The sequence below is a fragment of the Prosopis cineraria genome, unplaced genomic scaffold (genome assembly GCF_029017545.1).
Source record: "Prosopis cineraria cultivar Desert tree isolate PC_DT_omini unplaced genomic scaffold, ASM2901754v1 PC1, whole genome shotgun sequence".
Classification (NCBI taxonomy): domain Eukaryota; kingdom Viridiplantae; phylum Streptophyta; class Magnoliopsida; order Fabales; family Fabaceae; genus Prosopis; species Prosopis cineraria.
In genome coordinates, this window is record NW_026555332.1 from 44,704,940 (window position 1) to 44,730,954 (window position 26,015).

The 26,015-nt window shown below is 36.4% G+C and overlaps 6 protein-coding genes across 8 annotated transcripts; 5 read left to right on the forward strand and 1 right to left on the reverse strand.

The window, feature by feature from the left end:
* Window positions 1-1,737: 1,737 nt before the first annotated feature.
* LOC129301959 (hyoscyamine 6-dioxygenase-like) lies at window positions 1,738-3,226 on the forward strand. Its single transcript, XM_054940596.1, has 2 exons — window positions 1,738-2,353; window positions 2,454-3,226. The coding sequence occupies exons 1-2, from the start codon at window positions 1,782-1,784 to the stop codon at window positions 2,617-2,619; spliced, it is 738 nt and encodes a 245-aa protein (XP_054796571.1). The 5' UTR covers window positions 1,738-1,781; the 3' UTR covers window positions 2,620-3,226.
* Window positions 3,227-4,506: 1,280 nt separating this feature from the next.
* LOC129320027 (protein DOWNY MILDEW RESISTANCE 6-like) lies at window positions 4,507-7,542 on the forward strand. 3 transcript variants are annotated; one of them, XM_054965169.1, is made up of 5 exons: window positions 4,507-4,766; window positions 6,164-6,393; window positions 6,485-6,732; window positions 6,829-7,140; window positions 7,293-7,542. In XM_054965169.1, the coding sequence occupies exons 2-5, from the start codon at window positions 6,166-6,168 to the stop codon at window positions 7,540-7,542; spliced, it is 1,038 nt and encodes a 345-aa protein (XP_054821144.1). In that variant the 5' UTR covers window positions 4,507-4,766; window positions 6,164-6,165. The 3 variants fall into 3 exon arrangements, with proteins under 3 accessions (XP_054821144.1, XP_054821136.1, XP_054821150.1); XM_054965161.1 differs by having other exon boundaries at window positions 4,508-4,710; XM_054965175.1 differs by having other exon boundaries at window positions 4,510-4,710; window positions 6,164-6,369.
* A 1,544-nt stretch (window positions 7,543-9,086) lies between these two features.
* On the forward strand, window positions 9,087-10,250 carry LOC129320043 (flavanone 3-dioxygenase 2-like). Its single transcript, XM_054965187.1, has 3 exons — window positions 9,087-9,310; window positions 9,408-9,726; window positions 9,845-10,250. Exons 1-3 carry the CDS (start codon window positions 9,087-9,089, stop codon window positions 10,085-10,087), a joined length of 786 nt encoding a protein of 261 aa, XP_054821162.1. The 3' UTR covers window positions 10,088-10,250.
* Window positions 10,251-11,575: 1,325 nt separating this feature from the next.
* LOC129306999 (hyoscyamine 6-dioxygenase-like) lies at window positions 11,576-13,132 on the forward strand. Its single transcript, XM_054947874.1, has 4 exons — window positions 11,576-11,856; window positions 11,944-12,194; window positions 12,279-12,597; window positions 12,721-13,132. The coding sequence occupies exons 1-4, from the start codon at window positions 11,653-11,655 to the stop codon at window positions 12,973-12,975; spliced, it is 1,029 nt and encodes a 342-aa protein (XP_054803849.1). The 5' UTR covers window positions 11,576-11,652; the 3' UTR covers window positions 12,976-13,132.
* A 3,707-nt stretch (window positions 13,133-16,839) lies between these two features.
* Window positions 16,840-17,962, forward strand: LOC129303412 (ethylene-responsive transcription factor ERF095-like). The gene has a single exon (XM_054942705.1). It carries the CDS (start codon window positions 17,487-17,489, stop codon window positions 17,901-17,903), a length of 417 nt encoding a protein of 138 aa, XP_054798680.1. The 5' UTR covers window positions 16,840-17,486; the 3' UTR covers window positions 17,904-17,962.
* A 2,328-nt stretch (window positions 17,963-20,290) lies between these two features.
* LOC129303405 (ethylene-responsive transcription factor ERF098-like) lies at window positions 20,291-21,669 on the reverse strand. The gene has a single exon (XM_054942695.1). It carries the CDS (start codon window positions 21,662-21,664, stop codon window positions 21,215-21,217), a length of 450 nt encoding a protein of 149 aa, XP_054798670.1. The 5' UTR covers window positions 21,665-21,669; the 3' UTR covers window positions 20,291-21,214.
* Window positions 21,670-26,015: the final 4,346 nt, after the last annotated feature.

A 26,015-nucleotide genomic window follows, 5' to 3' on the forward strand; every position in this document is an offset into this window, starting at 1 on the left:
AGTGACTCCCATAGCCTTAAAGTACTGTTCTAGGCTAAAGAGGAAGTTCTCCATAACTATAGCACTGCAAGCCCCCTTGTACATTGACGGCTTGGGCACTTTCAGACCTTGAGAAATGGTGTTCGAAGTACTACCACTAATAGGGCTACTTACACAGCGATGAGATTCCCACTCATGACGAATCTCATCTATTTGAGAGTGTAGACCTCGCACTTCATCCTTGACGTATTTGCAAAGATCGGTGAGATCTTGGGTAAGGGAACAAATGTCTTCCCCCATATTACAGCCAAGTTCTTCAATCATCGACTTGGCAACATGCGTGACCTCATCATTCTCTTCAATAAGATTGCTAAGTTGATCGTCGAGTTCCCTTATAGTAGTTCTCACTTCCTCCATATGAGATTCCAAGCCAACAACACGAGGTTCAAGGGACTCACCTGTAGGTGCCCTGCTCCTACCTCACTTGGACTTGGTATGAGCTTGTTCCTCTTGTACACAAGCTTGCTCTTGCGCTTTCACGCTAATGTTTCCTTCCTCGGTTGCCATTGTGCAATACCTTCTTTCAAGCACAATGATAGAATCGTGCTCTAATACCAACTGTCACGGGGCTAATCTCTCGACTCGTGTGGCACTTAGACAAACTTCTCTAGAAGTTGCTAAGTAAGCCTAACTTATAAGAAAAGGAGGATGCTTGGCTAAGTTGAGAAAAGAAAAAGCTTGAGGGCAAAGGATACTTGGGAGAGAGCTTGGAGAATGTGAGAGTAGTATTACTTTGAGAACTCAAAATTGGTTACAAATAAGGAGGGGTGAGATATTTATAAACCTCCCATTGGATCTAGAAAGTTTCCACCTCCTTAATGGATGGTGGAGATTAAATCGATCATACGGTTGCAATTGATTCTCTAGAATCCTCTCCAATAAATATCTAGATATTTACAATAAATATCTAGATACTTACAACAAATATCTAGAGGCAAACATTAAAATATTGAGGTTAGAGTTGTGTAGATTTCTCTAGAACATTCTTGCACTCTCTAGCACTCTTAAGGTTATCCGGGAGCCTTCTAGAGGGTTCTGAAACATTCCGGAACTCCTTAACCTCATAAAAAGTCATGAATCGTGACAAAAAGTCTTTAAAGTATGGTCAACAATGATTCTAGCATGGCATAGTGTCTCTTCCGGAGTGAAAGTGTTACCCGCAAAGATACCATAATTTTGAGCTGTCCAGAGTTTTCAGCATAAAACGTTAACACTAATCTCCTAGGAAACATCAATGCTCTTGCTTGTTAGCAGATTTGTAAGCTAATGATGTAGACTACTTCTGTAAAAATCAGCACGCATATCATTTGGCAAGACTTTCTTCCAAACTCCAGTGGCTAATTTACAATCCTTGAAAATGTGATCAATAGATTCTTCCACAGCAGGACATAAAAGACAAGATAGATCAGCAATCATTCCTCTTTTATTTCACTCAACATTAGTGAGGAGCTTGCCTTTTAGTAATAGTCATAAGAAAGTTTTGATCCTTTGAGTCATTGGTAATTTCCAGATATATTTCCATTTAGCATCAATATCATTTCAGTTGGTTTAGTTGGATGCTCTGTAGAGGGATTTAATGCTATGCAGCTTGAGAATAACATGATGGCCGGCTAAAACTGAAAAAATGGTAAATGATGAAATCTATTTATGAAGTACAAGCGAATGGTTCATGCTAATTCATTTCCAACTGCTAAAACATTCTCGAGTTCCTTCGTTATTCACCCTGATCAATCCTGTGATCCATGGAGAACCTTGTTTCAAATTGGTACAATTGGCGATCTGTACCTGACGATTACATATTTCCTCCAGAAACGAGACCAGGGAACCCCCATGTTCCACTAGCTGAAAGCATCTCAGTGATTGACCTCAGCCAACCAGACAAAGGCGATCCAACCCTAACCATTCAGAAAATTATCAAGGCCGCTCAAGAGTTTGGATTTTTCCTGGTTCATGCCGTACATATCTCATATATATATATATATATATTGGTATTTTTCCGGTTTGGTGAAAGAACAAGAAAATTTACAATGACGTGTGTGATGATTGAAAATATAGGTGATCAATCATGGGATTCCGGACAATATGATCTGATCGATGAAACAATGAGTGTGTGGAAGGAGTTCTTCCAGTTGCCGGCGGATGCCAAGCAACACTTATACACAGAGGGTTTCACCGCCAAGGATTGCTGGCTAGCTACGAGCACTCTAAATTATGTTACCGAGAAGGTTCATCTATGGAAAGTCGCTCTCAGACACTCATTTCATCCTTTAGAGAAGTGGCAGTATAGGTGGCCTCAAACCCCAGCTAGATACCAGTAATGGACTATATATGATCTCCCCTCTAAACCCAAAATACTTCTCCGTACGTGTTATTACTGTCTCTGTTCTTATTGGGTTCGGTCTGACTTGTATCAGAGAGTGTGTTGGAGCGTGTTCGGTGGAAGTTAAGAAGTTGGGTTCCAGGATTTTGAGGTTAATCAGTGAAGGACTTGGACTGCATGCTGAATATCTTGAGGGTGAATATAGCCAAGCGACGATCCTATCTGCTAATCATATGCAACATATCCTGAACCAGAATTGACTCTAGGAGTATCCAAGCACGCTGATCCTTTCATCATAACCCTTTTACTCCAAGATGACTATGGACTTCAAGTGTTGAAGGGTGTTCATCCTATCCCGCATGCTATTGTGGTCAATATAGGCTCCCTGTTGCAAGTATCTACAGACAGATCTAATAATTCTTCATTCACTCTAGCTAGCTAGGTCAGATCAGCTAGAATTAAATAACTGATTTCAATGACAGCAAATGATGGTGTTAAATAATGGTTAAGTTGATTATATGTTGAGGATGCAGGTGATCAGTAGCAGGAAGTTGAAAAGTGCAGAGCACAGAGCCGTGACAAATTCGAGTAAAGCTCGAACTTCGGCCGCATTTTTCATAGGTGCTTCGGAGGAGAGTATTGTAGAACCAGCAAAAGCTCTCATTGATGAACTCCATCCTCCGATTTACAAATCCTTCAAGCGCAAAGATTTTCTTTCTAAATTATATGCAACTTACGGTGACTCACAAGCCACGCTAGAATTTTTCAAGGCATAACACCGAAGGATGTATATATCAGAATCTCTGTGTATGTTCCTTTTTTTGTTCTATATATAGGCCTCATTTTAAGATGGATCTGCTTGCAACCTCCTTGGTGTGTTTACTTATATGTTTGTTTTCAATATAATATGCGCGCATGAAGGGAATTAAAAATATAAGAGAAGTTTCAATATATGTATCCAACCAGCTGTAGCAAAAGAAGTCAGAGAATGACATCGAGATTCTTGTCTTGTGCGAATATGCTGGTGTATATCTTTGAAGACTAAATCATATGAGCTAAATAACATCTGATGTTTTTTTAATGTAATATGTGTTTTAAGGATGATTATATAATTATTTAATATTTTTATTCCATGTACAGTTCTATTGGTTCCACGTTTTTCTACTCAAAGTAAAAAAGTTTTCTATTTCGGATCAGCCCTTGGATATCCGTAATGGTTGTTATGGTCAAACCCTAATTTACCTTTTCTTCGTTAATTCAACCAAACTTCGAATTTAATCCTCACATTTCTATACTTTTTACCGGAATTCCTATCTTTAGTTATCTAATCATGCCTCTTTTACACTTTAGATCATTTTCTTCAACTTTCTGTTCCAGAGAAGTCCTCCTCGAAAAAAATAAAAAACCAAGAGCTAAATTTTAACTCTAATTTTTATAAGTGTTGTTTAGTTTACGGAAAGTTGACGAGGGAAATGAGAGAAAATAAAAAGAAAAGGAAAGATATGATTAAAGTAGATGTGTTTGGTTGGCTGTGGAAATTACAAATGCTTAATAGGAAAAAAAATAAAATAAAAAGAAAGTTTGGTTTGTAAGAAAAATAGAAAGGCAAGAAACATAAGATTGTAAAATTTCCAAAATGCCATTTATTTTGAAAAATAATAACGCACGATCATGTTCAAGTTTTTTAATAATAGAATCTACAAAATAATTATTTTTATTATAAACTAACATTTTAATTAATTTAAAGTTAAAATTGGCACTGAACATTTATATTTTAATTATAATAATTTTTATTAAGTGGATATAATAGAGATGATATCAATCTATACCTCCTTACATATATTTTAATTAGAATAATTTTTCAAGGCTTTGACAAGAGGTGATTCTCAAAGCACTCCGAACTTGGATGCTTTGAAGGATCCTCTCCAGATTGCAAGGAATCTATCTGTGAAGAAAGTGGAATTTCCACTGAGGGGAAGGTGGACTCATCCTCCAAGCTTCAAGAGAAAATAAAAATGTCAAAAGACTATATCGATCGTGGGAATGCTTTGAAAAACAAAAAAATAATTTAATTATTGAATTGAAGGAGAGAGAACGGAAAATAAAACACGGCACGAACCTCCTCCTTTTTTGGTTCTTTCTGAATACAAACCAATAACAAGAAAGTCAACAGTCAGAGGCAGTGTAACCAAAATACATATGTAGGTGAAGCAGGGCGGGTTCCTGCAATCGTCGCGCTTCGTTGACCCCTCGTTTATCGACTCTATGCCATAGCTGGAGCCTGGAAGCTATCTACTGAGGCTCTGTTCCACTGCTTGTCTTCTAGCACGGCACACATCCTCGCATTTGCGGTAAGGCAAGCCGTCGGTGATGGCTGGATAAGCAACTTTTTGCATTCACCAATAAAGTATGAACATTATTCGTGCGATCGCCAACTCTGTTTCTACTTTCTAACTTATCCTTTGCCAGCTTCTTCTTTCTTTGTTGATTTATATGATATTTAAGATATATTTCTGGATTGTTGATTACTGGAGTTTTTGGCCTTCGATTTCAAGTTTTATGGGCTTGTGGTTATAGCCTTTCAGGGATTTTTGTTTCAATTTCTCTTTTCTGCAAATTAGCCATGGTTTGGTGCCTTTAATGGAGCAGCAGCAAATGGCATTTTGGTCATTTTAAGTTGCTTTCCCTCTCAAGAAACATGTCTCTTCGCATTCATGGAATGAAACCTGTCTGCCACCAATGCAGGAAACCAGTCTCCTGACTAAGCCACTGTTTCTTCCCTTCCATGACAACGAAATACCTGGGCCGCTGCAAACCCTCGAGCCTTGACTTTTTCCCTTTCCCTCGCTAACTTTTCAAGAACCAATATTGTTGTCGCTGTTGCTGTCCTTATGAGAACAAGACGTGGTTTTTTTCTTTTAAATGGTCAAGAAAAGTGTAAGGAGTAGAGCAATCCAATAATTGAACCTTATTTTTATGGCTGGGATACCAATAACTGTGCCTAGTACACAGTTTGCTCCAGTGGGAGACCTTGTACTGCATCAATGGGGAACTTGGAACAAGGCTCTAGTGACATGCTTATATGATAGACCAACTGAACAGAAAATTCTGGCATCTCCCTTTTCGGATAGAGCTCTATTGAATGAAAGTAATGTGGTGGGTCCTAATATAGAGCTCTTTTATTTAAAGTTTTATGTGATGTTATGGGAAGCACGTTTTAAGGCCATAGGCTAATTGTAACCTCCCTGGTTGTTAACTATTTGTCACGGATGATATTTCCGTGACCGTGTAAAGACCAAGATAATGAACGGTCCGCTGGTTAGCCTCGTACAATATGGGTAAAGGGGGCGACATTAGCATTGGGGTTGTTCTGCCTCAGTCTTCGGACTGTGTGCACAACTGGTCGGGGGCTAGTGCCGCCTCCCTGATGAGCCCATGGCAGGGCGAAACCAGTGTGATCCGTACGTGGTAAGGCTTGTCCTGAGGATTATGGGGTCCTCCAGGACGCCGCACGGGCGCCGTGTGCTGCGCCAGACTCTCAGCCCGTGACATATTGCTGTCATCAGATAGCACCACTTGAAACTAACCTGTTCACGTCTATCCAAGAACATGTTAGATTAATGGTAAACTTCATGCATATTATAAACCAATTTGAATATATATATATATATATATATATTGGAATCAGATGGACCATTAAGGTCATGGGTTAATGATGGGCTCTATTTAAATACAAATCAATATAGCTCACTCCCTGTTGATAGAACATTCTTGAGTTTCTTTATTTTGCACCCTGTCGGTCAGCAATGGAGAAACTTGTTTCAAACTGGTACAATGTGCAACCTGTGCCTGAGGATTACGTGTTTCCACCACAAATAAGACCAGGGAGCGTCCGTGTTCCTATAGGTGAAAGCTTCCCAGTGATTGACCTCAGCGAAGCAGAGAAAGGTGATCGAACCCTTACCATGCAGAAAATTCTCAAGGCCGCTCATGAGTTTGGATTCTTCCAGGTCCATGACATAACTTCTATTTTGGTTGGTTTTTTCCACTTTGATGAAAGAATAAGAATTTTCAAAGCTGGATCAATTATATTGCTGCAATAACGTGTGCTGATTGAAAGTATAGGTGATCAATCATGGCATTCCGAACAATCTAATAAATGAAACAATGAGTGTGTTGAAGGAGTTCTTCCAGTTGCCAGCGGAGGCCAAGCAGCACTTAGAGGGTTCTGGTATGAAGGATTTCAGGTTCATTAGGAACAGTGTAACTTATGCTGCAGAGAACGTTCATATATGGAGGGACTGTCTCAAACACCCATGTCATCCTTTAGAGAGGTGGCAGCATATGTGGCCTCAAGCCCCAGCGAGATATCAGTAATGGATGCTGCCCTCTAATCTAAACCCAAAATGCTTTTATATGTATGCTTTTATATATTTCTTTACTTATTGGGTTGGTCTGATTTGTATCAGAGAGTGTGTTGGGGCGTGTTCGGTGGAAGTTAAGAAGTTGGGTTCCAGGATATTGAGCTTAATCAGTGAAGGACTTGGGCTGGATGGTGAATATCTTGAGGGTGAATATAGCCAAACTATGACACTTTCCGCCAATTTCTATCCAACATGTCCTGAACCAGATTTGACTCTAGGAGTACCCAAGCATGCTGATCCTAACATCATAACCCTTTTACTCCAAGATGGCGTCTATGGACTCCAGGTGTTGAAGGATGATACGTGGATTGGTGTTGATGCTAACCCCCATGCAATTGTGGTCAATATAGCCTCCCAGTTGCAGGCATATACACACTCTTAATTTCTTACCGTCTAAAATTTTTCATTCATTCTAGATCAACAGAGTTCAGAATGTGTAGGAATTGAATAGCTGATTTCGATGATAGCAAACGATGGTCTTAAATAATGGTTAATTTGATTGTGTTGAGGATGCAGGTGATCAGCAACAGCAATTTGAAAAGTGCAGAGCACAGAGCCGTGACAAATTCGAGTGAAGCTCGAATTTCAGCTGCATTTTTCATATGTGCTTCGGAGGAGAGTATCGTAGAACCAGCAAAAGCTCTGATTGACGAGCTCCATCCCCCGATTTACAAGTCCTTCAAGAGCAAAGATTTTCTTTCTAAATTCCAAGCAACTTTCGGTGACTCACAAGCCACACTAGAATTTTTCAAGGCATAATACTCAAGGACATCAAAATCCCTGTGTGTTCCTTTAATTTTTTTATTATAAATAAATATTCTTTTATTAAAAGCAATCCTATTCGATATAGGCTGCATTTTAAGATGGTTTACTTATGTTTTTTGAGTGGTTTTGTGATTTAATGAGCTTTTTTTTTTAATCTAGATTGTTTATGTGAAACTTAAGAGTGATTTTCTCAAATAAATATAGTGATCGAATAATCTTATCTATACTTTATCTGTTTTCTTTTGTTCTGTCTTGCTATTAAGAAAAGTACCTCTTTTATTTCAAGTTTCATGAGACGTTGGGAAGTATATTTTAAGGCGGAAGGCTAATTGTAACATCTTCTGGTTTTTAACCTTTACTTTCATTAGATAGTACTTGTTGATAATAACCCATTGGCATTTATCCGAGAACATATTAGATTAGTGGTAAATTTCATATATATATATATATATATATTATATAAAGCAACTTGAAAAATTATGTACAAGAATATGGAATCCAATGGAGCATTGAGGCCATGGGTTAGCGATGAGCTCCATTTGAATACAGATCAATAGCTCGTTCATTCCAGTCAAAGCATATGACTTAGCATTGACTAAAGCCACCTCAGCGATTGCAAAGTACAATCACGTGATACACCAATATGATTTGCTGTTGTATATTTTATTAATATTAATTGGTTGTTTTAAGAGAAGCATAAGCTGAGAAACCATTTTTGTATTTGGTCCATGAGCTTCCAAACATGCGTCTGTTTCACCGCTCCCTCTCACATTTTCCACCCTCTTCCAAATTTGTCCCTGCACTTTTCTCATGTGTTTTTCACTTACGCTGAGACAACAAACATAAATCAAACCCAACTTACGTATTTAAGTTGAGATCAATTCTTTAGCCTTATCTAGACCTCATGTTACTTGATATGTGTGTGGTGGAGTAACTTCAGCATAAGAAATGCTGTATTTTTCTGTTAGGATTTTCCCCCTTCTTCACTCTATATATAAGCGGTTTTATACTCTGCAATTAGATGAGAAATGAATAGAATAATATCACTCTCCACCAGAGCCAGCAGCTCCTAATAATGCTCTTCTACTAATTTTGATTCATCTCTTATTTCCACTAGGTCTCCTGCTGCCCTGTCTAATTTGTCTCATTTATTGATAAAACATTCTTGAGTTTCTTGGTTTTGAGCCCTGTCGATCAGCAATGAAGAAACTTGTTTCAAACTGGGACCATGTGTATGCCAGAGGATTACGTGTTTCCACCAGAAACAAGACCAGGGAGTGTCCATGTTCCTATAACTGAAAGCTTCCCAGTGATTGACCTCAATGAAGCAGAGAAAGGTGATCCAACGCATACTATGCAGAAAATTCTCAAGGTAGCTCAAGGGTTTGGATTCTTCCAGGTTCATGCCATAACTTCTGTTTTTTTTTTCCCGGTTTGGTGAAAGAATAAGATTTTTAATTAAAAGCTTGATTAATTGTAGTAATAACGCGTCAGGATTGAAAGTATAGGTGATCAATCATGGGATTCCAGAGAATCTAATGAATGAAACAATGAGTGTGATGAAGGAGTTCTTACAGATGCCAGCTGAGACCAAGCAGCGCTTGTGCTCAGAGGGTTTTAGCATGAAGGATTGCAGGCTCATTACGAGCTCTATAACTTATGCTACAGAGAAGGTTCATCTATGGAGGGACTGTCTCAAGCACCCATGTCATCCTTTGGAGAAGTGGCAGCATATATGGCCTCAAATCCCAGCGAGATACCAGTAATATAATGGATGCTACACTCTAAACTCTAAATGCTTATATGTCTGCTTTTTTATTTGTTTCTTTACTTATTGGCTTTAGTCTGATTTGTATCAGAGAGCGTATTGGGGCGTGTTCAGTGGAAGTAAAGAAGTTGGCTTCTAGGATCTTGAAGCTTATCAGTGAAGGACTTGGACTGGATGGTGAATATCTTGAGGGTGAATATAGCCAATTTATGACACTATCCGCTAATCATTATCTGCCATGTCCCCAGCCAGATTTGACTCTAGGATTATCCAAGCATGCTGATCCTCATATCATAACTCTTTTACTCCAAGATGACGTCTATGGATTTCAAGTGTTGAAGGATGATACTTGGCTTGGTGTCCATCCTAATCCACATGCAATTGTGGTCAATATAGGCTCTCAGTTGCAGGTATTTTGTAGTACACTCTTTGATTGCATAGTCCATAACTTTTCATTTAGCGTAGAAATTAAACAACTCGTTTCACTGTTCATTTGATAGCAAATGATAATGTTGAATGAGGGTGCAGGTGATCAGTAACAAAAAGCTGAAAAGTGCAGAGCACAGAGCTGCGACGAATTCAAGGGAAGCTCGAACTTCAGTTGTATTTTTCATAGGAGCTTTGGAGGAGAGTATTATAGAGCCCGCAAAAGAACTGGTTGATGAACTCCATCCTCCAATTTACAAGCCCTTCAAGAACAAACACTTTCTCTCTAAATTCTATGCAAGTAACGGTGACTCCCAAGGCACGCTAGAAATTTTCAAGGCATGACTTCAAAGGATCAGAATATTTATGTCGTGTGTTCCTTGTGTTCTGGGCTGCATTTTATGATGATTTACTTGTAACTTCCTTAGTGTTTAATTATTTTCCCCTTCGGTATATTATATATGCCCGCATGAAGGAATCGAAATTAGAAGAAAAGTTTCATTGTCAATTGTACTTGTTAAGGGAATACCAAATTGGGCCAAAAAAAAAAAAAAACAAAAACCATCAAAACCAAACCGGTCAAATTTAACGAGTACGATGGCGCAAACGGGACCAACAAAACCAACCTGTTGAAGCAAAAGAAGACTGCGAATGGAATCTACAAGTGTCCACACTTCAGCATGAAAATTTTATCAATAGTTGAAAATTCATACTTGATTAGAAATAAATAAAATGGTGAGTTAAAAAGGGTGGTTTTGTGAGGATGTATTCCAATGATTTCTCTGCAATCATGTAAGACGTTGGATTAATGAGAAGGTGCGGGAGCAAGGTAAAGCCATGATTTGATGTTCTCTTTGCATTTTGTGTTAATATCTCCATCAATCATTTGACTGAATCGAGTATATCTTTATAAAATAACTTCATCATGCTAATTTTATATGACAGCTGGTGTATTTCTTGTTGGACTAAAATGCATCAATTAAATAACATCTCATAATTTCTTATTGGGAGAATGATAAATAAATTTTTCCAAAATACGAAAATAAAAATTTGATTTAACGAAATGTAATAATGTCTTATAAATCCTAAAGGGCTATATTGTCATTAAAATTTTTGATGGAATGATAAAAATATCTTTTAATTTAAAAAAGTAAAAAAAATGACAAGAGAAAATTGTGAATACTTAAATTACATTGTGAGAGGTTAATTATTTCCGCGAACAAAACCTTAGTTGGTCGTAAGGATTTGTTTTGAAATGGCAAAGAAAAGGGAAAGGAGCATTGACCCGAAGTCTAAAAAACGGGAAAGGAGTAAACCACTAATTGGATTTTTTATTTTTATTTTTTGGGGCTGAAAACCAACAATTGCACTGAGTACACTTTCTGTAAAACTCAAGTATAAGAAAGGATGACTTAAATCGAAGTTCTTAATATTAATTACTGTTTTAAGAAAAAAAACTAGTTGGGTCGTACTTCACCAAATCAATTATTCTTGAAAACTAAATAAATTAAAGTACATTGAACACCTGATCTTGTCTCTTACTTCATTTCTTATGTTTTGTCTTGTCTTGCAGGAAAGCATCTTTTTTATTTTAAGTTTCGTGTGATGTTATGGGAAATGTATTTTATGGTGATAGGCAAATTGTAACTGTCTTGGTTGTTAACTATTGCATTCATCATTAGACAACACGGTTGATACTAATTAATATATCCAAGAACATGTTAGATTAATGGTAAACTTTGTACGTTGTGATGTGATGCAACTTGAAAATATATATAGGAATCCGATGGACCACTAAGATCATGGGTTGATAATGAGCTCTATTTAAATACGAATCAATTGGTCACACTAGTTCATTCTCAACTGAAAACATTCTTGAGTTTATTTGTTTTGCACCTTGTTGATCAGCGATGGAGAAACTTGTTTCAAACTGGTACAATGTGCGGCCTGTGCCTGAGGATTACATATATCCTCCAGAAAAAAGACCAGGGAACATCCATGTTCCTAAAGGTGAAGGCATCCCGGTGATTGATCTCACTGAAGCAGAGAAAGGTGATCCAGCACTTGTAATTCAGAAAATTCTCAAGGCTGCTCAAGAGTTTGGATTCTTCCAGGTTCATGTTCCTTTTCATTAGTTTCTTTTTCTCAATCTCTGTCAAAAGTCTAAGGTTGGCAATGATAGATATCATGTTACAAAGCAGGTGGTAAATCATGGGGTTTCAGAGAATCTAATGGATGAAACATTAAGTGTGGTGAGGGAGTTCTTCCAGATGCCAGATGAGGCCAAGCAACACTTGTATACTGAAGATTTTAGCAACAAGTGTATTTATTTCACGAGCTGTGAGAATTATGCTAATGAGAAGGTCCATATGTGGCGAGACTTCTTGCAGCACCAGTGTCATCCCCTAGACAAGTGGCAGCAATTTTGGCCAGTAAGCCCAGCCAGATACCAGTACGTAAATGATGCACCCTCTTCAATAAAAGTGCACTGCACTCACAAATTTTATCTAATTTTTGGGTTTGATGTTGTTGACAGAGAGATTGTCGGGGCATGTTCAGTAGGAATTAAGAAATTGGCTTCAAGGATTCTGGGATTGATCAGTGAAGGACTTGGCCTGGAACGTGGGCATTTTGAGAATGAACTAAGCGGATGTATGGTGCTGACAGCTCTTCAGTATCCACCATGCCCTGAACCAAGCTTGACTCTGGGAACTTGCCAGCATGATGATGCCAATCTCATTACTTTTCTCCTTCAAGATGAAGTTTCAGGACTTCAAATCTTCAAAGATGGTCAATGGATTGGCGTTGAGCCTGTTCCGCATGCTTTCGTGGTCAACGTGGGCTGCCTCCTGCAGGTCCACACTTTTCACTCAAAACTGTCTTCACTCTGAGTTTGGTTCATGCTTTGCTAATTAACATTAGTTTTATATAGATAAGGACTAGGATAAGTTATGATTAATGGCTGCGTTGGAGTGCAGGTGATCAGTAATGACAGGTTAAAGAGTGTGAAACACAGAGTGGTGACAAATGCGAGCAGATTTCGATCATCAGCTGCGTTTTTTGTGACGGCTGTGGAGGGAAGTGTGATAGAACCAGCAAAAGGTGCTATGGATCAACTCCATCCTGCCCGCTACAGACCCTTCACACCTAAGGATTTCTACATGAAATTCTTTGAAAACGATGCTGACACGGAAGCAACTTTTAATCATTTCAGGGCTAGCTTGACACCATGAGTCAAATAAATAATGACAATCTAGCAGTTTGTGAAGTTTGTTTACAGCTTTGTTCGCTTGTCTATGTTCAAATAACCAGCCACCAGCGTGCGTGGGAGTTTATTACTGTATTTTCATTCCTTTGGTGTAGCTTTATAATAATTATCTTTTATTCAAATCCTAAAAATTAGCAGACTAAAGTTACAAATTATTGTCTAAAGCTAAATAAACTAAACCATTTCTCTCTAAATTTCAATCAGACAGTAATAGTTAAACATTAATTAGCACCAACATCAATGTCATAATTATACAAAAGAGTTCTTTAAGTAATAAAATAATAAAAATCATAAATTTCTAATTGAAATCATAAAATCATAAGTTATATAAATATAAAAATACTCTGTCAGAAATATAATTTAAAAATATTAACATACATAACATAAATTAAATAATTATCTAAATTTGAAATCAAACAATTCTTTAAAGTTCAAATAAATAAACCATCATTCAAAATTGAACAAACCAAACCATTATGCTAAGTTTAATTCTAAAAAAATGGACAATAACAATTAAATATTTGAAGCATCATGAACAATGTTAAAAATATCAATAATATTAATATTATTAACAATATTTAAAATAGGGTTAAAAGATAAAAAAAATATTTATGAACTTTTTCTCTAAGCCCCTAATATCTCTTAAGTAAAAGATGGTGCAAAAATAGCTATAATGTTAATTTAATTAGTGCAACTGTCTCGAAAATCGTTAAAGAGCTCAACGTCCATTATATTCTTGACCGTCATTGCCACGTATCCCATGCCAAATCCCTCTCTCCCTTGAATCTCAAACCATTGAATTCATGAGCGGGGAGCACCTTGATTCCGGCAAGCCAAAACCCAAAAAAGAAGCCTTGTCCATCTTGGATATATTGGGCACAACGAATCTTAGAGCATAGAACTGCTGGTTCGGCTTCTCATGCCGTTGTCTCTTTGCTTCCCTAAGATTCAAGGGCGTCCCTTCCATTGGCAGGCTTTCTACCCTGTTTCCTTGTCCTCCTTTCATCTGTTGCATCCTGTTGCTCTTCTTTGCATGAAGCTTCAACATTTGATAACTCTGTTTTAGCATTGATTAGTCTTACAATAGGCCTTGAAATGGCTCCAGATTGAGAAACCAATCTGCATTTGCGCTTGCCTTTGTGGTTGGTAGTTGCTAAGCCAATAGTCTTGCCTAAACTACTTCTAATCTAAGGGTGCCGCTAAGTGGAGGGCGAGAGCGTTGCCGTCGAGAGAAATGATTGAGGGCAGTGGCAGTGTCAGGACATGGTGGATGCTTGATACATTTTTAAAAATTAATAATTTAAAAATAATTAAAAAAAATTGAACCCAATATCTAGAGTTAAGCCAAAGGGACATGAATCTTTTTTATGATTTTCTTCGAGCCCAAGGGATAAATTTGCTTCCTGGGCTTCAATGTAGCGCCACTAGTGATTTGAGGGATTGAAGAGCATGTATAAGGATTCTCCCTCCGTCCCTATATACTCCGTCACTAACTCAGTGAAGCGAGCGGTGGTGAGTGTGGATCCAGAAGAGGCGAAGAGAGCATGGAACGAGCAATACAAGAGGGATCGCTTTGCTGAGGCTTACTCTAAGTCTATACGATCGAGCAATTTCATTACCATCTGCCAATGCAACCTACGGGAGCAACTGTGCATCCACATGGATGGGCTTGGGACGGTTGGCTGATGCGGTGGGGGAGCGTTGATCATGGAGTAACTTGCAACGTGAGGTTCTAGTGGGAGGTGAGAGACCATACGACGACAGAGGAACAAGCTTGGATGAGTCGGTTCCAAATTCCAATGATATTTATGGAGAGAACGAGAGGGGAATGGTGGTGAACGGTTGGGCAGATCGTGTTTGGATGAACAAGAGATACCTCATATTTTGCATTCCACCTGGCAAGGAGACCCACTCTTAATGTTGAAAATTAACAAATGTTAAAAACATTTAACGGTTTAATCATTTTTATACTCATTAAATCAATATTATAAATATTTTTGTGCCTTTTTTATTTAAAGATGCTGGGTGTTTTTGAATAAAAAATTTATAAATATTTTTTGTTTTTTAACCCTTTTAAAATAAATAAATAAATAACAGGATACAAATGGGCCGATCCTTCCACCTAAATAAGCCGACTCTCAATCTTAAAGGGCTTCAGCCCTATTTTGAGGTGCACATACGCGTGCCAATTCTAACAATTCTAAAACCTAAACAAGTTGTGGCGCTACAAGTTGGCCCACTCTACTCAATTAGGTAGGCATGATTAGATTTGCTTTTTAGTTGGGAGTGGCAACCGTCAAGAACATGGGGAGTTTGGGGATGGAAACGCATTGCGCGCGCTCATCATCCCTGTGGAGAGATATGAATCATTTATTTCTCTTCAAACAAACCTTGCTGTTGAATTAATTTTTTTAAATATTTTAATATCGTATTTACAAAAATAAAATATATAAAAATTATAGTATTAAATATGGATTGTTTTTTATATTATTAGAGGATAAATAGTTCACACTCATCACTCTTGATAAAATTTAAATAGTTCAAATTTAATTTTTTTATTTTTATTTTATATTTATTAAAATAAAAAATATGGAAAAAAATATAGAAGTCTTTAATATTATTTTTTTAATACTTTTTATAAATTGACTATTTAAATATATTCTGAATAGTACATATATAATTTATAAGGTCTAATTTAATATTAAAATTTTATAATTTTAATTAATTAATTATTTAGATACACTTTAAACAGTTGATTTAACATTATAATTTTCCATAATTTTTATTTTGATAAATTTAACATAAAAATATTTTAAAAATAATTTTAAGTCAACGGTAGATGTCATTTAAAAAATAATGAAGAGCTCAGGTTACCCCATAACGGTGCTCATAAGCACCGAATGCGGTCCCGTTTGGGAATGTTTTCTGCACTCTGCTGTAACAGAGCTTTGTTTCGTCTTTGGCGATTTCGGCTTAAATGATGAGAAAGTTCCCTGATGGCCTCACGGGATAGGTGATGACAAGGTCGTTCATTGATTTGGCAGCATTTGTTTATGGACCACCAAATTTATGTCAGGGACCTTATCAAAAGAAACGTCGCGTGTAGTTTCAGTAAAGGATTGGCCTTAAGACTTGTTGGTGGGTTCCCACTCGTTTTTGTGCTTTTGGTGTTGACTCGACTTACAAGGCCAAATTGAGCTTGAATTGCCTCAATTCGACCATGTATCATATTAGGAAAAGATATATGATGTTGAGAAGAGATCGAGGTCCAATTAATCCTAATATAACCGAAAAAAGAAAAACCGTTGTTCGTGAATCCTTTACAAAAGTAAAACGATTGGAGGCGGGGTCTTTTTGTCGGAAAGTTGATATCATAAAGAACGACATATGTAAAAACATCACTGAAAATTGTCTCTTTTAACATGTTCTTGAGTGATACTGGGTGTTAAATGTAGTGGGAGAAGTTTACTGTTACAGAACACCCAGATTCAAAGCAGTAACAGTGGGAATTGTTATGGAGATCTGTATTTAAGCCAGACAGATAGACAGCCACTGTCCACCCTACTCCCAATCCCAACCTCCAGATCGTTTCTTGTGGTGTAAACAGAGACAGGGTTGGAGCCCCAACAGAGTTCACGCAAATATATATATATATATATATATGTATAACTGCTCATGATCTCGCTTTCTAGTTTCAAAATTTCCAGACTTGACTTCTGCAAATCGGTGATTAATACAGCCGAGAATGGATTCATCTGATCATTTCTGTTCACAAGCCCAGAAGGTGGACCCCTCATCCTTCATCCCTTGTTTGAAAATCAATATTATTCGAGATTTCCTCAACTCAAATCCTTGCTTTTGTCTTCTACCTCTAATTCTATTCTCCGAAATTATTATTTTAAAACAATGGCAAGCTTTTACGATCGGCCAGCCATCACAGGAAAAAAACAATTTGTTGAAGCGTTGCGTTAGGGTCGCTGCAACTGAAGTTCAATGTTTCGCCATAGAATATTGCTCACGTGCTGAATTGCAATCACTATTTTTTATGGTTGCAACCCGATCTTTGTACCTCGGAATTGTTAAAAGCACTTCATTAATTAACAAACTAATGTCGCCACCTCGGGACCCCCTCGGATTAATAATTTTACCCAAGTGGATGACACAAGAAATAATGTGTGTATAGTTAATTATCCTGACCTCACCTGCAAAACAAAACATTATTTAAGGACACAATTCCAACGAAAATGGTTGAGGTGACCTTGAATGTGCCACTTAGCCATCGCCACTTTGAGATTAGGAATTGGGATCCACATTCGTTGAACTCGGGAGCAATCTCCATCATGGTTCCTCCTGACGCTGATAATTACCCATCCATTGAATCTGCAAGGTAAAGTTTTCGCGGCCAATTATGAAGTGGCCGCACAATATAAATGGCAAGTTCAAGCCAGTATCGATAAGCACTATCACACCAAAAGAATGGAACAGTCGCCAAAGAAAAAGGAGAAGGAAGATGGACCGAGAGAGACCAAGTACAGAGGAGTACGGAGGCGACCATGGGGGAAGTTCGCAGCAGAGATTCGAGATTCGAACAGGCACGGAGCTCGAATATGGCTGGGCACTTTCAGCACAGCAGAAGAAGCGGCGAGAGCCTATGATCGTGCGGCTTTTGGGATGAGAGGGCAATCGGCGATTCTGAACTTCCCGGAAGAATATGGTTTGAGCAATGGGGGAAGTGCTGGTGCTAGTAGTAGTAGCCACCAGCATCGCTGTTCATCGTCGTCTTCAATGGTGGAAGCCCAGGGTCAGGGTGGGAGACAAGTGTTTGAGTTCGAGTGTTTGGATGATAAATTGTTAGAGGACCTTCTCGATCATGCCGCCAAGAAAGAAGAGTAAAGCCTACCCTGTTGGCCTCTAAGCTAGGAATTCAATGGTCTCTCCATATATATATATATATTTTTTTTTTTTTTGGGGGTTGAATCTGTCTGTTAATTCGTTTTCGTCTCTTTTCTTTCCTTTCTTTTCTCTGTCCTACAGACAGTTATTTCGTTTTCGTTTCTCACTTTTATGGACCTCGCAGTCCACTTCTTTTGAGTAAGTCTAAATAGCGATTGATACAAGACTTTATATTTGTGTATGTATATGTATGGATGTAGGTATTTGTACAGTTTAAGCTAATTTATTTTCTACGTTTTGATCTTTCGTTCTGAAATAGTCTATAAATTATCCCTTTTTCTACTGGTACCAAATAATTGTATTTAGAGTTCTTTTTTCATTTTTATTTGTTAACTCCTATTTTCTTGGGGAAAGAAAATATGTAAGAGATTGTTATGGGAAAATATTTAAGAGATGATTATAAAGTAAATATAAAATTATTTTATTTAAATAAAATTAAATGAAGTCAACGAAAAATAATATAATTTAATCTAATGAAAAAATTTATACAATTTAAATTATTGTTAGAAATGGATGAAGTTCTGTTCAACAATGAAGTTCAGGCCCAAACTTTTTCTTATTTTGGGCCAAACGAATTTTTCTTCGAAGAATATCTTGGGTCAGCGAAACCTAGTATCTATGAATCTAGCCCAAAAAGATCTTTTAAGATTATGTTTTTTTTTTTTTTTTTAAAGAGAAGATCTCTTAAGTTGTCGAGTAACATTTGGAGTCGAGGATAACAGGCAACGCAAGCTACATTAGTTGCTTTTCAACCCGGGATCAATCAGACTCCATTTTTGTGTCATAATTTAGTTCGACTTCAGTTTTTAATTACAATATTCTTGGTTACGTATATTTATTAAATTTAATGAAAAATGTTAAAATTGATTTAAAATATGTTTCAGAAACAAAAAATATTTTTGTATAATTTTCACGAAATTGAAGAAAAAATTACATAATTTAGTATGAAAAAAAATGTGTGACTTTTGTTTATTCCAATCCCACTTAATCGTTATTTGTTTCAAAAAATTTCGTCAAATCGAAAATATTAGCCAAGCTGAAATGTAGGTTTTGACACACCTCATTGGAATATAACTTCAAATGATAATGCCAATATGAGAATTTTACTAATAAGTAATTCATAAATTTTTTTTATAAGTGTTCTTTCCATAGTCCTAGGTGTAATATAGATCTCATTTTAATAGATTAATCTGACCTAGCCTATTTTCGTTCTCTCCTTTGGACAATTTCTTTCCGGCGGCCTTGTATTTTAAAAAAACTAATAAAAGAAGAAAATATTATTTGCAAGGGAAAATACGTTATTGGATAGATCTAAGAAAGTAAAAGGAATGTGTCAGTGCACTTAAATGCTGTCAGTGCAAAAAAATTTAATCAGGGAATTGCAAAATGAAAAAAGGTTTGAAGGAAAAAAAATATATAAATAAATCAGGTACACCATATTATTTATAGTCTATTTAATTAAAATATTTTAAAAATATAAATAAAATTTTGTGTGATATTTTTTAAATTAATTTTATTTTTATAACAAAATACACATTTAATTTCTTGTCTTTTTTCTTTCAACTATTATTAATATTGAAATCAATTTATAGTTACTGTCATCTCTTTTATTGAACAGATTATAAATAATGTGGTGCACCCAATTTAATTAAGTATTTTCTTAAAAAGAGAATGCATTTTAAGGGCAAATAACTATAAAGTCCTTTATAAGCATTATAACCACCAAAAAGTCCCACTGAATACATAAATAATTGTGAGATTCTGATGGATTTGGTTGTGACTAATATTTGTTATAAATTGACAAAAATACCCTTATTTGGGGGGACACTCAACACTCAGGAGTGAGCAAAATCAAATCGCAATTGAAAATAGAATTGAATCAAATTGAATTTTATCTATTTAATTTAGTTTGGTTTTTCGATTTGATTTGATTTTCTTTTAAGGAAAATTTTGATTAATAGGTTCGATTTCATCTAAAAATTCTTGAACAAATCAACCGAACCTACCACATTATACATATTTTTCTTTTCATATTTTTAAAAATGTGATTAAATTATCATTTAGGTGAGTAAAAAATCTTTCTATCACTTGCAATAAAAGTTTTTTTCATTTAATGTGATGTTCTAATTTTTTTATTTTTATAATTTTGTTTTTAATGTAATAGTACTGAGTTTTATTAATCTTCTCATAAATTATGATATAAGATTGCTATTTTTTTGCTAGGCCTTCAACATCAAGGGAAAAAAATTAGATAGAAGAATATATGAATAATTAGACTTTATAAACCTAAATCAAAATTCATGAACTGAATAGATTGATAGAATTGAATCATTATAATTCATTTCAGTTTTAATTCGATTGGTTCATGTATTTCGATTTGATTCTATTCAAATTTTTTATATAATTTGGCTGATCAGTTTTAGCAAAATTGAAATTGAATCAATCAAACCGACTAAAGGTTCACCCCTATAAACACTCCCACAATCACTTCCTCTCTAACTAAGACATCACATTAGTATGCGATTGGAACTCTATTGACTCTAACAATCTGTGTTGCTCTATTCTTATTCTTGAAATTAAAAATTATATTTGCTTTGTCCAGTACAGGCTATTTACATAAGTTTGCTCAGAGAAAAAAGGAAAACAAAATCACCCACAAACACATTAATAAAGAAAACAGTCCCTCCCCATGATTAGTGATAGATTGGAAATCTGTGACTAAATATCCATCACTAATTTTGATTTTCTTAACAGTGGCTCTTCCCTCCCAGTATCATTTTCTTTTGAATGGAAGGAGATTTTATTATAAGAAACAAAGAAATGACAAGGCTGAGCAATGCCTTCAAGAGTAAGTTTGCTCATGATCTTGGATTTCTATTAGGATACCTGGAAGAAGCCCATGGTGAAGGCTACCCACTTGACTTGCTCCACCACGGCAAGACGATGGTCAAGAGAGTCAAGACTGTAAAGGTCGATGGTGGGGATTCTGGCACCAATGAAGATAGGGTTCGAGGATGAATAAGAATAAGATTAAGAGGAGGGAGGGAGGGAGAAAGGAAGAGGGAAGGGGTTGTGGGAGTACTTCGTGCGTTTTCTTTTCTTCTTTTCTTCTTTTTTTAATCAAGGTACTTTTATCGATTCACAACAAATATTATTCACAGCCAAGTGGCTAGGACCTCACAATGGAACTTGATGGTAGCTAGAATGCTTGTAAGGACTTTATACTGATTTTCCCATGTTTTAATTCATAGCTAAGGAGGCTGAGCAGTGGAAGGAGAGTGGGGATGATGAGGAAGCTGTGGTTGAAGAAGAAGATCGTCCAACACCTTGTCATCCAAGCACTCCAACTCAACCGGATCATCCTGTTGCTGTTCTTGGCTCTGTGAGCTCTCTCTGTCGGCGGCGGCTGAATTATGTGAAGATGAAGAAGCTGCAACTGCACAAGAAGAAGAGAAAGAGATCATGGTAGTATGAGGAGGAGGAGGAGGAGGAAAAAGGTGGGTATAATGGTTAGGGAAGTTGAGGATGGCTCGGTGACCCCTGAATCTGAAAGCGGCGGCGTCGTAAGCCCTGGCGGCCTGCTCAGCGGTGTGGAAGGTTCCGAGCCAAATGCGCATGCCGTTCCTGGAAGGATCTCTGATCTCCGCCGCATACTTCCCCCACGGCCTCTTCCTTATCCCTCTGTATCTCTTCCCTTCCATCCTCTTCGTCCAATACATCTTCTCTTCAATTCCTATATATAAACACACGGCCACGTACGACCAACGAGGTTTATTGTTTTTTAATATTATTAATTGGGCTGATCCATGTTGCCTTCCTCTACTATACAACGGCCATCCACTTGCGTGAATGACTGCGCTCGCTTCTGTATGTTCATGTACAACTTGCATTTCTCTTTCGATACTATTCAAAGATTTGGTTAATAACTGCCTCAAAAAGGGACGATTTTTCAATCCCACTATCAAAGCCACGTTCCTTTTGCCTTCCCCTGCCCTTTTACTTCATTTTATATCTTCCACACGGCTTTTCATTGCCCACATGCATGCATTCAATCTATATATATATATATATATATATATTAATGTGAGTGCATGCCTGAGGGATTTGGACTACAGCGTTCAAAAAATCAGCGGCAAATAAATCAATGCTCGTGATAAGAAATCCACCCTAGTTTATGCCTCATCTCCAAATGTCACTGATTTACCCTCCTTCCTCAGTAAACAGGTTTTCGTTATGAATAAGTCTAAGAGTTAGTTAATTAAGACGGTGCTATTTCGCCATTCCTGCCTATTTGTTCCCCCGGTCTGCCCCATTTTTAATTTAGATATAAGTTGCTCTACATTCCTGATAATTACTTACAGGCAAAATCAGGTGAGGTACCGGTACGTCTTGCTTGTTAATGTTTTTCAAAGAATGCATATTAATAAATAATAAATAAAAAAGCGGAACCCGACTTGAGTCTAGTCTATTATTAATGGGGCGATACTTCGTACGAAAATGAAATCGAGTAAGGCCTCGATTATTGGTGATTTTTTTAAGTTGTAAAACAACTAACAGCTCTCCATCTTTTCTTTTGTTTTCCTTCAAGGAGATCAGAGTGTTGTGCGCAGGATACAGAAAGAATCATATGTAGAGTTATTTAATTAAAGCGTCCACGTTACAATAATAGAATGCCGAGATCGGTAAATAATGTCATGCATGACATAGAAAATGGTCTATGGTCAGATTCAAACCTTCATTCACCTTTTCCTTTCGGATTCCCCATTGGTTGTTTGTTGTTTGACCCCACGTTTCTAGGTCATCCGATCATCATTTCATGGCACCAACTCACGATTCCATTCCTCCCCCATCCTCCATTAATTCTTCACATACAAACCTGAAGCGTCTCAATATTTTATTCATCCTTCCAAATATTTGTTTCAAGTTTTAACACATTAATTTACGAATTTTACTTTCCCGCAACCCTCCAGTTTCCACAGGAAACATCAGAATTCTGAAATGATGAGTTTCACAAGAGAAACGGAGTGCGAGTGTCGCAACATTTGTCTCTATCACAAGTTCACAGACATGGAAATCCAAAAACTACAAGGAATTTCGCTGATATATTTCACTTGAGGAGAATTTGGCAGTCAAAAGCTCAACAAATGCAAGGAAGAAAGGAACAGAAAGAGGAGAAGAACCTCTATGCACAGGGAAGAGAAGAGAAACAACTAGAGATGGAGATGACCATTTATATATATACCCTAACTTCTTTTCATTGAGCCCTTACCTCTTAAGTCTAATAATAATAACTTCTAGCCCATTAATTACTAACTCACAAACCCAATCCATATTTTCCTTAAGCCCATTCCTGACATCACACAACCAACATGGCCGAAGCTAATGCCACAAGAACGAAAAAGAGTTGGATTCATACTTCACAGCATGTGCGGCATTCATCTGACTCACGCTGTATCCCTGCTTGCTGCCTGAATTCTTCTCCTCTTTTTCACGCTAGTCCTTCGATTCATTTATTTATTAATTAATTATCTCTTTTAACTGGTCCATTAAACAAGGCACTATAATTCTTAAAACTCATTGAAACATGTGTCCACTATATTTTTAGGCCAGTGCAAGTTTGTTGTTTTCATTAGAATTGGTAATATGGGCTAACCCGTGACCCGTGGGTTGGCCCGTAGTGGGTTGCGGGTTATGTAGGGTGGGTTAGCATTATATATGAAAAATATTATTTTTAGTATTTTTTTTAATTTCTCTAAACTAGGATGTTGATCACCTTAACATTAATACCAAGAAATTCTTTCACACTTAAGCCGTATGTACTATAATTGGCTAAAAACAAAAGCATAATAACAATGAGTTTTGATATAAAGAACACAGAAAACCCAAACAACAGTGAGTTCTCATGCAAACAACAATAAACTCTTAGAAATAAAATATGTTACAAAATTTCTCCTAATCAATGATAATGTTAGAAGCTTTATCAGAAGCTGCAATAACATTAATTTGAGTAGATTTCTCCAAGGCTTTATCTATCACAAACAAAAATAAAACATAATTAATATGAAAATATAATTAACATTTAGAAATCTAGAAAGTAAATGAGAGAATATAAATATTATATTACCAAGTCATGGAAAACTAAAAATCCAATTGCGAGTACAAATAAGAGCTTCAACATTATCAAGAAGAAGGTTACTTTGATATTTTGTGAGAACTCTCGATCCAATACTAAAAGCAGATTCACTAGCCACTGTAGTGATTGGAATGCTAAGAATATCACATGCTATCCTTGAAAGATGAGGAAATCGAGTTGAGTTAGTCCTCCAATATTCCAACTCATTTAATTTTTTTCAAGTTAGCATCAAGTGTTGCTTCTTACAAGTAATAGTCTAGTTCAAACTTTTCTATGGATGCAATGTCTTGGTTCTTGCAAATAAGATAATCCTGGAATATAAAACTAAATCATTAAGCATCACTAAAATTATCAATCCAAATAACATTAAAAGAACACATTTAAATATAAAAATATTTAAAACTTAAAGCAAAAGCATCCATGTAATTATCTTCCTCTGATCCCACTAAATCAAGAGTAGATTTTTATGATGATGATAATGATGATCCCAACATATTAGAACTTGATATACCTTCTCCTCCAATACTACCGGTAGTAGCTGAAGATAATGGTGATCCCACATCTTTATAATCATTGAACAAATAATACAACTTGCTCTTAATATATTCAATTTTTTCATTACAATGTATGGGATCAAGTTTTGCATAAGAATACTTCACTACATCAAACTTCATCCTTGGATTAAGAATAATCTCAAGAGCAAGAATGACATAGTAATCACTCTAATATTTATCAAACTTGACAAGCATTCTAGAAGCCATATCTCCAATTACAGGATTAACATTATCTAAATTTGCTTTTAACAATGATTCAATATTTGAAATTTGCATGAAATACATGTTAGAAGTCGAATATGATGACCTAGAAATCAACTTTGTTATTACTGCAAATGGCTTCAAGAATTTGCACATCTCTTCTACTCTAGACTACTCTTCACTTGTGAGGGAATATTTAAAATTGTATCCTGCAAAGCTAAACTAACAAAAGCACGACAATATTTAAGTGCACTTTCAAGCATCACATGTGTTGAATTCCATCTAGTTGGGACATCTAACCTCAAGCCTATGGAAATGTCATCCCCTCCATCTTGAGCATATTTTTTAAAATTTATCATCCTTGGCTTCGATGCCTTCACATATTTTATGCTCTCCCTAATCTTATATACTGTATCAATGGCTACTTTCAAGTCTTCTTGAACTATAAGATTCAAGATGTGAGCACAACATTTCACATGAAAAAAATTCCCTTGAACATATCAAGCCATTTTGTAAATTCAACATAGCTTTCAATATAACTTGCATATTGTCATTGGCTGAAGCAATGTCCAGAGTGATAGAAAACACTTTCTTCTCAATACCCCAATCTATCAAGCATTCATGTACTTTTTTAGCTAATTCAGCCCCAGAGTGTGGAGGATCCATCTTTGTAAATGCAAGAATTTTGCTATTAAGTTTTCATTTCTCATCAACAAAATATGCAGTTAAACAAAGATAACCTTTAGAAGTTATTGCAGTCCAATAATCAAAAGTCAAGCACACTCTGCTAAGACTATTTGTTATGATCTTTTTCAAATCCTCTTTTTGAATAAGATAAAAATTCCAAACATCCACTATAACAGTTTTTCTTGTAATGAGCTTATAATCAGGATTTAAATATTTATTTAGTTCCCTAACTCGTTCATACTTAACCCAAGAATAGGGGAGATCATATTGAATAATAGCTATAGAAATTATTTTTCAAACTTTATTATGATCAATTTGTCTAGCTTTAAGCTTCCTAGATTGATCTATCATACCAATTTCATGACATTTTGGAAGGGACAAACAAGCATTCACATGACGCCAAAGGGTCGAAGTACCATAATCCCTACCACCAATAACAAATGGTTTTCCACAACCATTACATGTAGCCTTCTCTTT

Excerpts from the sequence above, each read along its gene's own strand:
- LOC129320043 (XM_054965187.1), top strand. The coding sequence starts at position 9,087 with ATGAATGAAACAATGAGTGTGATGAAGGAGTTCTTACAGATGCCAGCT. Across the intron at positions 9,311-9,407 it reads CAAATCCCAGCGAGATACCA|AGAGCGTATTGGGGCGTGTT; the intron begins GTAATATAATGG and ends GATTTGTATCAG. Across the intron at positions 9,727-9,844 it reads ATATAGGCTCTCAGTTGCAG|GTGATCAGTAACAAAAAGCT; the intron begins GTATTTTGTAGT and ends ATGAGGGTGCAG.
- LOC129306999 (XM_054947874.1), top strand. The coding sequence starts at position 11,653 with ATGGAGAAACTTGTTTCAAACTGGTACAATGTGCGGCCTGTGCCTGAG. Across the intron at positions 11,857-11,943 it reads AAGAGTTTGGATTCTTCCAG|GTGGTAAATCATGGGGTTTC; the intron begins GTTCATGTTCCT and ends GTTACAAAGCAG. Across the intron at positions 12,195-12,278 it reads GTAAGCCCAGCCAGATACCA|AGAGATTGTCGGGGCATGTT; the intron begins GTACGTAAATGA and ends TGTTGTTGACAG.
- LOC129320027 (XM_054965169.1), top strand. The coding sequence starts at position 6,166 with ATGGAGAAACTTGTTTCAAACTGGTACAATGTGCAACCTGTGCCTGAG. Across the intron at positions 6,733-6,828 it reads CAAGCCCCAGCGAGATATCA|AGAGTGTGTTGGGGCGTGTT; the intron begins GTAATGGATGCT and ends GATTTGTATCAG. Across the intron at positions 7,141-7,292 it reads GTGGTCAATATAGCCTCCCA|GATGCAGGTGATCAGCAACA; the intron begins GTTGCAGGCATA and ends GATTGTGTTGAG.
- LOC129301959 (XM_054940596.1), top strand. The coding sequence starts at position 1,782 with ATGGAGAACCTTGTTTCAAATTGGTACAATTGGCGATCTGTACCTGAC. Across the intron at positions 2,354-2,453 it reads CAAACCCCAGCTAGATACCA|AGAGTGTGTTGGAGCGTGTT; the intron begins GTAATGGACTAT and ends GACTTGTATCAG.
- LOC129303405 (XM_054942695.1), bottom strand. The coding sequence starts at position 21,664 with ATGGAAGGGAAGAGATACAGAGGGATAAGGAAGAGGCCGTGGGGGAAG.
- LOC129303412 (XM_054942705.1), top strand. The coding sequence starts at position 17,487 with ATGGAACAGTCGCCAAAGAAAAAGGAGAAGGAAGATGGACCGAGAGAG.